Source organism: Toxotes jaculatrix, chromosome 14, assembly GCF_017976425.1.
Source record: "Toxotes jaculatrix isolate fToxJac2 chromosome 14, fToxJac2.pri, whole genome shotgun sequence".
In the NCBI taxonomy this organism is placed as follows: Eukaryota; Metazoa; Chordata; class Actinopteri; family Toxotidae; genus Toxotes; species Toxotes jaculatrix.
The window spans coordinates 20,883,014-20,896,605 of record NC_054407.1 but is presented as its reverse complement, the minus strand read 5'-3'; the positions used below and the strand labels follow the sequence as shown (position 1 = coordinate 20,896,605).

General features: G+C 41.1%; 1 protein-coding gene across 2 annotated transcripts; it reads left to right on the top strand.

Moving 5' to 3' along the window:
- Window positions 1-753: 753 nt before the first annotated feature.
- On the top strand, window positions 754-12,682 carry miga1 (mitoguardin 1). Of its 2 annotated transcripts, none has more exons than XM_041056207.1 (16): window positions 754-837; window positions 2,141-2,297; window positions 4,236-4,407; window positions 5,288-5,406; window positions 5,674-5,806; window positions 5,978-6,114; window positions 6,960-7,086; window positions 7,238-7,338; window positions 8,600-8,709; window positions 8,823-8,895; window positions 9,017-9,103; window positions 9,203-9,301; window positions 9,417-9,551; window positions 9,743-9,796; window positions 9,987-10,103; window positions 10,194-12,681. In XM_041056207.1, exons 2-16 carry the CDS (start codon window positions 2,199-2,201, stop codon window positions 10,410-10,412), a joined length of 1,782 nt encoding a protein of 593 aa, XP_040912141.1. In that variant the 5' UTR covers window positions 754-837; window positions 2,141-2,198; the 3' UTR covers window positions 10,413-12,681. The 2 variants fall into 2 exon arrangements, with proteins under 2 accessions (XP_040912141.1, XP_040912142.1); XM_041056208.1 differs by having other exon boundaries at window positions 777-843; window positions 10,194-12,682.
- The last annotated feature ends 910 nt before the right edge of the window (window positions 12,683-13,592 follow it).

The following is a 13,592-nucleotide window of genomic DNA, read 5'->3' as shown; positions in this document are numbered from 1 at the left end:
ATTATCAAAAAATATGAAATATGAATTATTATGGAATGAGCCATTTTACACAGTGAGTACTTTTGCTTTTCGTACTTTAAGTAGGAATAGACAACACATCACTTAGGACAAGATTCTGGTGTTTCAGTCTTAGGATTGGCATTTTTACCTTCTTCTATCTTTTAATTATATTTAAAAAAAATTGGAGTGCTTATTTTGTAATTGAATATGCAGGAAAGTAAGACGTGATAAATTACATCAACCTTGAAAATAATGACAACTTTTGTGACATGAAAATACTTCTTAAATAAATGGAAGCACAAGAAATGAAACAAATAGATGATCATGATAAAAAAAAAAATATGGTAAGGTAACGGTGAGTCTAAAAATAAGTTAGTAAGGCAGAACTTTGACTTTCTATGACAAAAGTTTAGACTTACCAAGGAAGAATTAAGACACTCATGAGTCATAACGTTATATGTCAAAATGTTGGCTTTTTAAATAGAAATTACATCACATCACACACGTAAGATAATACGTTTTTTTTACATTTTTTTTTTACAAATCGAAGTTACGAGATACAAAGACAAATAAAACAGTCAAAAAGTCAAAATACTAAAAAATATCTGGATGGACAACGTCTGCAGTGAAAATGTGACATGACCATATTTTGTAATACTTGAGACAGCCGTTAGGGGGAGCACAAACTCCATGTGGATGGCAGAGAACATGCTTTTATTTTGAAAGTCAAGCTAGATGGACCCGCGCTGTCGGCAGAGTCCTTCACTCTGCCGCCGCTGAGGTCAGCTGGAGGACCGGGTGAAGCACGGGGAGCTGCGGTGCAGGAAACTTCAAAATGTACCGGTGATTTTTATCGATACTTTGCGTTTGTCATCTACAGTTAGAAGACAGCCGGCGAAGCGGACGGGCTTATTTGTTAGACTGTTTAATTCAATGTTAATAACGGCTGACACTGCTAGCCGTTATTAGCCCTGTCAGCTAAGTTAGCCGTTGGCTGCTCAGTCAGGCCAGTAACAGTTGAGCGCCCTATCATTTACTAACCATGTCCTAATATGAAATTACCTTATAATTAACCTGACAGACTGATCCAGAGCGAGAGTGCTGTTTTTTGTGGATTAAAAAAATATATATTATTATTAATAATTTCGGCGTTTTTGTCCCTGAGGACAAAACGAAGTTATTACAACTCTTGAAGGAATTGCAAATGCCCTGGAAGATGTTTACGGTGTTGTAGTACTGAATGAAAATATGAGTAAGTTTGGTTATTTCAGTCAGAATCAGCTTTACCGGTCAAGTATGTGTATTGATATAAGGGCCAGTGGCTCTCAGAGTACTTACACACAGGACACAGTACCAGTAATAATGTCCAGGGAGATACACATGGACATACGGCAAAAACAAGCGCAAAGCTAAACAAACTTTTTATTTAAACAATTTATTGCCCATCCCCGCCTCTTCATGTTTAGTTATTGATGACTTAATTCATGTGTACTAAATGCAAACTGTAAATAAAGTCGCACTTGAAGAGACACAAAAACTGTAACATCACTTCATGAACAATGGTAAACGTCTGAGAGGAAGAAACAACATTTTGTCAGGCTAAGACTTGGCTTTAAATTGAGTAATCATCCATGTGGTGAGCCACATGAGTCCCTTGTGTAAACTTAATTGGATGTTGCATGCAGTCATGTCAGGTGGATATACAGCAGCTTAGAAGATGTGGTTCTACAGCGTGGAGCTGTGTTTGCAGAAAGTCTCCAATTTACCTATGTACTCAGACAGCGTCTTTGTTCAGGCATGTATGCAATGTCAGGTGAGGTTTGAGATGTTTCATACCTTTGGTGGGCGTGCTGATAGTCCTGTAGATCAGTGAATGGCCCATACATTTCACAGTCTCAGTTTTTTCCTGATAGCTTACATGGAAGTAATAATTGGGAATGAGGTATTTTATGTAATAAGGATTTCTTTTATTTTAATGTTACATGCATGGTTGACAGACCCTACTACACTCGGACTGGGAAAGCACTGCTACTTGGCAATACTGTATTTCAGAGGCTTTATGTAATAACGTCATTATATCCCCTCCTGAGCCTCCAAGGTTAAACCCTTGCATGTCACTCACTCCTGTTATCCTCTTCAGCTCCAACAAAATGGTGATGAGGATAAGAGAAGTGCCAAGTCATGGATAGACCGCCACAATGACACATGAGACCCTCACAAGCTCTCAGCTGTCTGTCAAGGCTGCTGCCCTGCGCATGGTTAACCTACCGCTGTCCGTCTACAGCTCCCTGGCTCAGGTGAGGGTGTGTGTGTGTGTGTGTGTGAAATAGTCAGGTGTTTCTCAACAGCTTTGTTATTGGGAGTTTTTACTGGTGTCTGTCTCTGGGTCATGAGAGGCGAGGTTGCTGAGGTTCTTTCCCCATTCTTTGTGTTTTGCAAGCATTTGCTGTGTTGCTGTTTATATTTGATTTGTCTTGTCCTAATATTTGCCAAAACAAATAGCAGGACTGTGATATGCGGGTGAACTTTTTTACATGCTGTAAATAATATTTTAACCAAATGTCTGTCCCTTCCTTGTATAAATTCATGAGAAAATGTAATGCAAGGCAGCACCACATACAACTCATAAGAACTTTGTATCCTAGTATTTCTTATAACAATATACTTACCATTTTATTTCATAAAAATGTGAAAATGGGAGACAGTTATTTTTTGGAGCAGAGAAACTCAAACCCCTCACCCCTGTGGTCATGGTGTTCATTTGCACTCTCATGCGACTGCTGGTAAAGCATGAAATACAAATACCCGGACCCGACTACCGGTGCTACTAGCAGTCAAAAAAATGTGTTTTTGTGAAGCACGACAAGTTGAATTTAGCACAGCTCCATTCATAGTGTACCTTCTAAGCTGATTACCTGAGCCTGTGGCTTTATCTGTTTAGATGTGAGCGGTTTAGTTCTTCAGTTAAAGGCATGTGATGGAGAGATACTGGCCAGCAGCACAGCTTTATAGCTCATGCGAAGGTGTTTGAAAGGATGCGTGTGATTCCAGCATGCCGAAATGCTGGTATAAGAATCTACTCTTATAAAAGCTCATTCACAGTGTACATTTTGGAAAAGAGAACATTTTCAGATGTGACTTTTCAAAGTGGACAAATTTTAGAATGGATCATACATTTGCAAAATAAAGTACACAAATATTTGAGAGTATTCATTTCAGATGTCCCTATAATTGTCCCATTTTTCAATATGAATGCAAATCTTTGCAGTTTATGTGGAACCCAAATAAAGTGCAATGAATGTACATGAAAATGACAGTTTAACAAAAAGCAGAAATACATTAAAAACATCCTTGATTACTTTAAACAGGACTTGGTGGAATTAAATACTTCCTATACTTCTTTCAGGTGATTCCCACTGGTTTTCTTTTCTTTGCTGGTCTTTGTGTCCTTCAGGATTGTAACCGCTATTTTCCTTTAGTGACCCTCATGTTATTGCGTTTATGAGCAGTGCAAGAGGAGAGTTCGTGTGTGCCCAGAGTCACGTAGTGGATCTGATATCATTAGGTATCTGGTAGGAGCATGTCTGCCAGGTGGTGGTGGCAGAAACAGGCACAGCACAGAAACACTGCAGGCCTGTAGCATCACTTAATCATCCCAGCCCATTCAGTTAGCTTTTCAAAAAAAAAAAAAGTCAGTACTATGGCTGCTGTTATAGCTCCAAACGGAGTGTTTATGTAATCTTCATCTGTTGGGAATGTGCAGCGGTGGTGCCTGTGGATAATCTCCTCGTCTCTCAGTGCTTCTATCTATAGACTTGACAGGGGCTATGCACGCTATCTGAAATTGATTCTTCAAAATCTAGTTGACAGGCTGGTAGCTGATTCTCAGTGCTGCCTGTTACATAATCAGCATCCACTGTATTTTGAGTTATGCATCCTCAATTGAACTCTGAACAAACAGAAAATGTATTCTTGTATACACTCAGTGCATTCCCCTCCATTTTTTTCAGATATTTTTTTCTGTTTTGTCATCATACTATGATCACTGTTATAATCAATCTTAGGTGCAGAATTTCAGAGATAAACCTTTGACTTTATAATTGTTGAGCTCAAGAAAAGGGGCCCAATTTTCATTTTCTGCTCTTTCCTGGCTGACCAAATAAGACAAGGACCAATTTTTTTTTAATACATGAACATTTAACATCTAGCTCTTCCTCCCTTTACCTGTCCATCAGGTGAGTGTCAGCACAGGCACCAAAAAGCTGGTGGCCGCCACTACCTTTGGTGCCATCTCCCTCCTCTTCCTTGCACGCCGCTTCCAGAGGAGGAAGGGTAAAAAGAAGGCTCACTCGCCTCAGTGGGAGCAGGCTGGTTTTGAGTTTTTCCCCCCAACCTCAGCAGAGAACGGTAAGACTTCCTGAACCCTCAACCAGCAGCTCACTGGCCCGACTAAATCTTCACTTAGTGTTTTACACCAGTTGCTGGTTTGTGATGTAACCAGTCCAGTGTGAGGCTGCTCCTGTATTACCTGTAACTGTTAACAGCAGGCTCCAGATAAATGCTTCAACTCTTAATCTCACTGAGGGAGATTTACTACTGATTAGAGTCCTAAAGAGAAATGAACAGAAATGTAGGATTAGATGGGGTCAAATGAGCAGGTGGCCTGGGGTAATTAAGTCTTTTGAACATAAGTGAGTTAATAGATTTTTTACCGTGGACAACTTCATATATGGACAGTTTATACAAGATTAAACAGCAGATTGATAGAACATCAGTTTGTTTAACTCTCACCATAATTGATTATATGCAATACAAGCTTCCTAATGCTTTGTACTGTAAATGGCCCAAGGGTGAATTACATGGGAATCAAAGTATTAATATGTAACGCAGAATGTACATGCAATGAAAGGATGACAGAGGTAGTTGGATATCAGTATGTGTTTGACTGCAGTGTCTGACCTTTAATTTAACTTTGTCCCCTGCTGGCTCCTGTACACTGTTCAGTTGAGCAGAAATCAAAGTAAATCTCTACAAACTGTGAATGAATCTGTCCTGTTTTAAAAGTCAACTATTAAAACAGGATGGAAGTGATTCAAACAGAACAGCAACTACATCAACAGTCACAGGAAGAAGTTGCTTACACGTTTGTGGTATTACAGTCCTCATATCAGCAAATATAACTAATCTGTTGTGTAATCCTGCTACATCCTCATGTACTATGATCATTGTATTCTGATCTTTCTCTGTAACATTATCTCTAAACTCTTTATGATCTTTTTCTGTCCAGATAACACCAGCCAAAACATCACTGTCTCCCTCAACTCCAAGAATGGCTACTCCTCTGGCCTGGTTCTCACCACAGGAGATTACAGAAAACTGTCCGGGTCTCTGCTCAGTTTGGCCTCGGTAAGACAAAAGCACAGTTTTATTATCAAGAGTTTTATAGATTTTTAAAAAATATATATAATTCTACGATGACAACCATAAACACTGGTGTGATCATGCTTTTCTGGACTAATGAGTGGACACACATTGTTTAGACCTACATCTATAGACTCATTATTGAAAGCACAACTGGAATGCTGGAGTAGTGGGATTGACCTGTATTGCGTTTAGATTAGATGCTGGTACCACTGCTTGAAAGTTAACTCTGGTATTTTGCTGTTTTTGCAGGTAAAGAGCATAAACTCATCGAGCAGCAGCACCTGTGCAAATGAATCCATCTGTTGGGACAGAGGGGGGGACACTGACATCTGCAGTGTGGTCAACTTACCAGTGACCACACCTGAAAACCTGTACCTTATGGGTAAAAACACTTTACGTATAGACTGTATGATAAATAATGCTAAAATAATGCAAGTGTTTAATACTTTTTTAAATTCCTTGTAATAATCAGGTTCGAGCGGGTTGCTTTGTTTTGAAACGGAGCTCTTGATTGTTTTGGTAGATGCAAGGCTGATGTGTGTTGTGATTGCAGGTATGGATTTGTTTGAAGAGGCTCTGCGGCGGTGGGAGGAAGCGTTGACATTCAGAAGCAAGCAGGCTGAGGACGACGCAAGTTGTGCCTCCGTCAAAACGGGAGCCGGAGATGCCATCGCTGAGCAGAACATGGAGGTGAACACACCAACGGCTCATGCACAGCTCATTTTGAGCTGCAACAGCAGCTACCTCAGCCTGAGACTCAAGAGTTGGTGTATTGATTTAAGTCCCACCAACATTTTCTGTATGTGTACTCTGAGTAGAAAGGCTGAGAGGAGTACCGCCCACAGACACTGCACTACAGGTCATATATATGAATAACCAGCCCTCTGACAGCCCACTGGTGTCACGGAGTCTGGATTGTATAACAGCTAACTCATTGGCTCTTCAACCTGGTTGGAAGGGTTTTGGATTAGATCAGGTCAAATAGTTAAGCCTCGACACCCAAACAGACTTCCAGTCTGCCGCTCGGTCTTTTGTCAAGGATATCCCCTGCTCGGTTGGATGTCTTTAGAAAGCTTATTGAAAATTAGGTCAAGGGGGATTCTCATGAAAGAACTGAAAAGAACCTTGGAGTGAAAAAGTGTTTAAAATAATAAGGGTATTAAAAGAAAATCTACATTTATTTTACTTCTGCCCCAGCTGGCACCAGCCTACACTACTAGTTGCTCAGTTATAAAGGACATGTAGTTAGTCAGTTAGGAGCTGCAGGAAAATGATTCTGGCTTCAATACAAATTCATAAAACAATACAGGACAACGATGAGGACAAATGGCAAGGACATGACTTTAAAATATATAAATATAGGGACAATAAGTAAATAAAAAGTAGTTACTGGTTTCTCCTGTTCCACCCCTGCTTTATAACTGGGGAGCAGGTGTGTAACATTATGTTATGACTTCCCCAGCAAAGGTTAATATTAAACGCTAATATTAAAGTTTATTAAGATAAAGCATTGGGATCTATGTTTTTGTGTTCAGGACGTCATCAGCGCAGAGTTCATCCACCGGCTGAAGTCTCTGCTGCAGAGGGCTTACCGCCTCCAGGAGGAGTTTGAGGGAGTGTTGGGCATGTCAGAGCCTTCATCCCACAGCAGCAGCAGCCAGGGTGAATCACTGATATAATATTATGTCATTTTTCATGATCAGCACAGGAAGAAAAAAGGGCACAGAGTTTGTGTCTTAGTAAGTTGACTTTACAATGAAAATGCAATCAAATACAAAAGCTGCAGCTGTGTGAACATGATTCTCCTTACCAGATAAAATGGCATACATTTTGACCAGAGAGGAGCTGGATGACGTCTGCCTGAGAGACAGCATCAGCATCGCCTCCACTGACTCATTCGTTTCAGCTGCGGAGGTAAGAGAGTGAAAAGTCAACTATGAATTATACAGATGAGCTGTGGATATCAGACTGTTACTGTCACACTAAGAATCTGTAGAAAGTGTAGTGTAGTAAATCAGACGCTTCGTCAGTCCCACAGGTGATGACCTGAGTCATTGTTAAAGAGAAAAAAAGCAAACCTCTCGATCTCAAACTGTCTGAAGGACCAAATGTACGACTGGTTCACAGCAGGAGTTTGATTCAAATAGCTTTGATCTTCCTGTAGGGTCACCACCCGGTGTTTACCAGCGCTCAGCTTATCTGTTTTACTCATTAAGTCACTGTGGGGGCTCGAGCTCTGCGTCCACTGCTACTGGTGCACTTGACCCACTAAATACAAAAATAAACTGGTGCTTAAGAATTACAGACTTGTTTACTACAAGCTGAATTCACTGAGATAAAAATATTCAGATGAGTTCAAGATGCTGCAGATCTCTACCAGGACTGGGCGTTAACACGTACACTACACATTATTTGATGGAAATGGCTTTGAAACTGTTGAACTTAAATGAGTAACTAAGCTCCTGCAGTTAAATAGATTATTCTTCTGCATTTATAAAAGCTTAAAATCAAGATCCTTAAACCTTCAGACTTGTTCTTTACCATTTCCTGACCAGTGAGTGTAAGGTGGAGCTCTCACCAGTAAAACTGGGTCACTAAAAATAGACCTTCCTCATTCCTCCATCAGTGCACAGCATACAGCTCACAGTTACTGTGCTGCTGTTTTCACTGTAGCCTCCACACACAACAACATGGAGAAGTCTCTGCATGGTCACGAATGTTTTTCTAATACTGCACAGTAATATTTACTAATGAACAAGGGTAAGAGCACAGGTCAGAGGTCAGACATGACTTCAAAGGTAGCACTGTAATCCAGGACATGGGGAACCTGCACTTATCTAGAACTGAAATAAGTGGGACAGAAAACGTGAGATTCAGCCTGTGAGACCACGATTAGCAGATAAGGAAGCATTCTTAAAAGGTTTTGGTCTCAGCTCTGAGAATCCGTAAGCTTCTTTATATTTTTTTTGCAAGGCTGTTCAAGAACCACAGGGGGACACGGAAGTGTGTACTGCATGGTGAATAAGGAGCAGGACTTTAGCTCTGGTTGAGAGACACCTGTAGGCTTCATCACATTACAGGAGTGTGCACACTTCAAGCATTCTCTCTGAAACACATTGTTTTGAAATGATCATTAGCTAAACCAAACGTCCTTTCCTGCCTGTCTGTGCGGCAGCTGTCAGATCACAGAGAGCTGAGGAGTGTGTTCGCACTGGGTCATCACTTGTTCTACGAGGAGGCACTACAGATGGCTGAGGACGGCAAGATCTCCTGCAGAGTGCTGCGGTAATTAAACGAATTAACAGTGCATCACAGAGGCTGGAAAATGTTTTTTGTACCCTGTCTTGTCTGTAGACGTTTTAATCTGATTTTTTTTTTACCCTGTTTGTCATTGTCAGGACTGAGATGCTGGAGTGTCTTGGGGATATAGATTTCTTGGCTAAGTTGCACTGCGTGCGGCAGGCATGTCAGGTACAGTCAAACCTGAAAAATACAAACCCAGCTGTATGACATAGTTCCTGCTGAGGTAACAGGAATATTGTTTTAAGCAAAAAAATGGATCCGTTTGAGTAAAATCATGTTTTGTCTCCAGCTCATTTTGGGTGAGAGGACGACCAGGATGTTTCTGGCCGACACAGGAAGGAAAATACTGTCTTCCATTATTGTTAAAGCACAGAAGGTGAGACTGAAGTGAATTTTTAAAAAAAATCAGTGAATAACATAATGATCTGTCATTCATGAAATGTTCCTCACCTGACTGTTACTGTTTGGTTTCCAGAGCCCGAAAAGATTTGAGGAAGTGTTTGAAGAGATGATTTCCTTCCTAGAGCACACAGAGCACTGGGAGAACACCGAGGTGGAGCTGGCCACACGAGGAGTAAGTGTCACCTACCAATGGTAGTAAATGGTTAAACGTCTTCGCCATATAATGTCTGACTTTTTGCTGTCCAGGCAAATGTTGAATTATAGCATTTTGTACTTACCCTCTCCAGGTGAGGCACTTGAACTTCTATGATATCGTGCTGGACTTCATCCTGATGGATTCGTTTGAGGACCTGGAGAATCCACCGATCTCCATCCAGAACGTGATCAACAACCGCTGGCTCAACAGCTCCTTCAAGGAAACTGTGAGTAAAACTGCAAAGTGAAAATGTTAAATAAAATATGCAGAAACAGAAATGGAGGGAAACCTGCAGAAAATAATGCTCCACACAGGTTCCACATGTTGCCGATACGTTTTATAGCTTGAGCTTTTCAGCATGAGTGAATTTTCATCTTTCCATTGAATTTGATCTGTGTGTGTGTGTGTGTTTCACAGGCAGTGGCATCAAGCTGTTGGTCAGTGCTGAAGCAGAAGAGACAGCACATGAAGGTACAAACACAACACCTTCAAAACGTTTTCTAGTGTACTGTTACAGGACTGTCAGTGGTCCTCAGTCATTGTTATTTACGATGAGTGGACAGAACACAACCTACTAACTACCAGGTTAATCAGATGTTAAGTTATAGTCAAACAGTTAGTAGAAAATCTAATTCCCTGTGTGACCTCTGCTCTGTCTCAGGTGCCTGACGGGTTCATCGCTCATTTCTACGCTGTGTGTGAACAGATCAGCCCCGTTCTGGCCTGGGGCTTCCTGGGACCCAAGAGCTCTCTGCATGACTTCTGCTGCTTCTTCAAGGTCAGACTCAGCATCAGGAACATGTGATATCTGCCAGTTCCCTATGAAACAAACAAATACCAAATACCCTTTTTTATTCTATTCCTTTAGGACCAGGTGCTGTACTTCCTGAAAGACATTTTTGACCTGGACAAAGTGCGTTACTCCTCAGTGGAGAGTCTGGCAGAGGACATGCTTCACCTGCTGCACCGCCGCTCCGAACTGCTGCTGGCCTACCTGGGAACTGACTCGCTGCGGCACCTCAACGGTTGCAGTTCCCCCCAGGTACATCTGGTGCCCAGTGCCCTGCTGGAGGCAGGAGCACAATGAGACCCAGGTCCTCAAACACTACACACATGGAAATCTCAGTGTTTGTTCTGCTGTTAAGTTCACACCAACTTGCCGGACCAAAGAAAACTATCTGTGGGTGTGACTGCATCGTTGTGCAGCAGGTGGGGGGGTCAGAGCCAGAGGCTTCAAACAGTCTAATGACTTTACCTTAACTTGATTTTCCTCCCATCTGGTCCACAAATCTGCTTAAATTAACACTCACTGAAGAATTTTAACATGAAACACTATCTCCCATCATGCCGTGTGCTCTCATTGCTCTGCATCTAAGGATCCGGATAAACTGGATAAACTGAACCAGCTGTCTGCCTTCACACATGATCATTATCTCCTGTGCGGCCTCTTCCTCCTCTCCCCTGCCCCCTTTTCACCGTGCCATGGCAGCGCACGTTACTTTTACAATATCAGAGCAATAATATGTATAATCTAAACTTGCAGTGAGCCTGGCATTGACTCTCAGTAGAGTAGATGTTACGCTGTGTACATTAGGGCATATTTATTGCCATTAAGAGCAATTTGTGTGTGAAGAAAACGAAGGTATTTTACCATATTTATTTTCTAATACAGCTAAATGATGCAGGGTTTATTTTTTAGAAGCTATAGTTGTGCCTGTTCACGTCAATGGATCTGTGAGCTTCAAACATAGTTTAGGGCAGTTTGAATAAGTGATAAGAGATTTATTAGATGTGTTATCACATCCTGCTGAACAGCAGCAATGCAGCACCATTAAATGTACTTGATGTTTTTGCTACAAGCACATGTTGCCCAGGGAAATGACTGAACAAAGGGAAAACGTGCTGACTGGAGCCATTTGACAAAAGACGAGAAGTGTCAGGCTTCGCTCTGTCATTACATTTAACATGCAACTGTAGTAGGTGCAAACATTAAACAGACTTTACTCTGCCAGCTGCCGAGTACAAAGTCTGTGTCGTATCTGATTGAGCTGATGTGAGCTGAATAAAGCAGGTAATTGTCTGGATAATTCACAGCGAGCAGGTGGGCGTGTTGATGGAACAGTAAGAGACTCGGTTGTTGATCATGTAAACAAAACACTGCGATTTCCTGCCTCCTGCACGCTCTGCCCAGGTGCCACCTCTCTCCTAAACCAACCATATTTCCAGTAGGTGAGAACATGTCTCACACGGACAACCTCCTGTTGTGAAAGGACAACTCCAGACAGTGTACGGACCTGATACAGATATGAAAACGACTTTACTTAAAAGGGAAAGTTGCTTTTATTTGGCACCAGGACTCAAAAACCTTCACGCAATACTAGGACCATGATGATCCCATCTGCTACAGGAAACAAAAGATTATACATCACTGTTTCATAACCCTCCAGCTGTCTAACATGTGCCCCTCCGTTTTTTCATGACGGGCAAACAACACGAAAAGCCTTACTGTCAGTGCACATATTCAAGCCTTGTCTTCATCACTGAATGTCAGTCTAAAAAGTCTTTTTTGTTTTTTCGTGACCTGTGAGCTTTGAAAAATACTAATATTATTGTCTGCTCTGCTGATCAGTCACTGCCATGTACAGAACATGCACGACGTGAAAGCTTTGATCAGAGTTACAGCAGGACTAAATGTGTGCTGACAATTCGAGTTGCTGCATATTGGAACAACAGTGTCGATCATTTTACGGCAGACGGACGACCCTAAAGTGGCCGTCACTGTCAGGTGTCATCAGTCCTATTTGCAGGATTCTCTTCTTAAAAGATGGACTTGGAAAAATGTGAACCTGTCATTTGTTGCTGTAATCATTCGTCCTGCTCATGAACAGATCTGCTCCCACGGTCCTGAATTCTTAAACTAACGAAGCTCCAGCAGTTTGAGGTTGACAAATCAAAGTGGTTATATTATGAACTTAATCAGATTTGGATTTGTCAACTGACCAAAATTCATGGGTTCCAGCCTCTCAGATGTCAATATTTTCTCATGGCGACGCTAATGACAACATTTCAAACACATCTTTGCATCTTTGCACAGACTGTGGATTTTCTCCCTTGTGTTTAATTGGAATCACATTGGGAACAAATCTTTTCAGGGCCAGTGCGAACAGGACGAATGATAAGTGACTCAACAGTTTCCAGAGTCTGTGGCTTTAAGGTGATTCTCATTTTGTCAACACACAGTGAAGAAAGTTGAATATTTGTGAGCTCAACTTGTTTTTGTGAATAAATTAAGCAAATAAAAACATGAATATGCGTTTGATGGATGGTTTGTATGGGGGGTTTTTTTAAAGCCATTAAAATATTGATCTTATAACATTAAAGTACTTTAGTCCAGTTTATTTGTTACAACTTTATTAATGAACATGGCAACATCTCAAGTCAGAACAGTTAATTCAAAAAACCAAACCAATAGATTTGATAGATAATATACACAGCACATGAAACCTTTTTACCTCTAAGGCATGCTCCTTGTTTAGTCTTCTACACCCACTCGAACTCTGTGTTGAAACAGAGCATTTCATGTGTACAGAGTGAACAGCCTCAAACAAAACAGTATGTGACCTTTTAAACTACAGAGAAGATCAATTTATACCCCAAAAATGACTGCCAATAAAAAACAGTGCTTATGTCATTGAAAGTACATCAGTTCCTGTCCTCGTCCAACTTTCTAACGCACATTCCTGTTTACTAAAGATTACTGGTGAAGGCATTCAAGTGATAAACAGCCATCAGACAACTCTAAATACACTATGGCATGGCTTCAAAAAAACACAACAATCAATCCGAGCTGGAAAACATGTATCTGACCAACACTTTTGCAATCACAGAATTTTAAATTGCGTTGCTTTTTGTTTTGTTTTTACCTTATCACCGGAGCTCTTGAACGGTCTACATTCAGCAGTGGGATTGACTCAAAGGATTCCTCCTTTTGGGGACAAACTACGACAGGGCCTGACTCTACGACCTAAGCTTGCAGCATCCTCCAACACTGTGAGCGAGAAGTGAAGGCAGCAGTGTTTCAATAGCAGATCTGTACTGCACTTTGAGGGCAGATTCACACCACGATAGGAAAACAACAAAAAAAAAATCATGTATTCCACTGTTTTTGACCTAGCAGCTGAGCACATTGCTAACTTCTGGCAACAGGTTTGCAAGGCATGCAGCTTGTTATACCAATGTCAAAGTTGTCTAAAGCATCAATTGTACT

What these genes read in the sequence shown, in the direction of transcription:
- miga1 (XM_041056208.1), top strand. Translation starts at nt 2,199, where the DNA reads ATGACACATGAGACCCTCACAAGCTCTCAGCTGTCTGTCAAGGCTGCT. An exon ending in TCTACAGCTCCCTGGCTCAG is followed by an intron (nt 2,298 to 4,235) that starts GTGAGGGTGTGT and finishes CCTGTCCATCAG; the next exon opens with GTGAGTGTCAGCACAGGCAC. An exon ending in TGAAAACCTGTACCTTATGG is followed by an intron (nt 5,807 to 5,977) that starts GTAAAAACACTT and finishes TTGTGATTGCAG; the next exon opens with GTATGGATTTGTTTGAAGAG.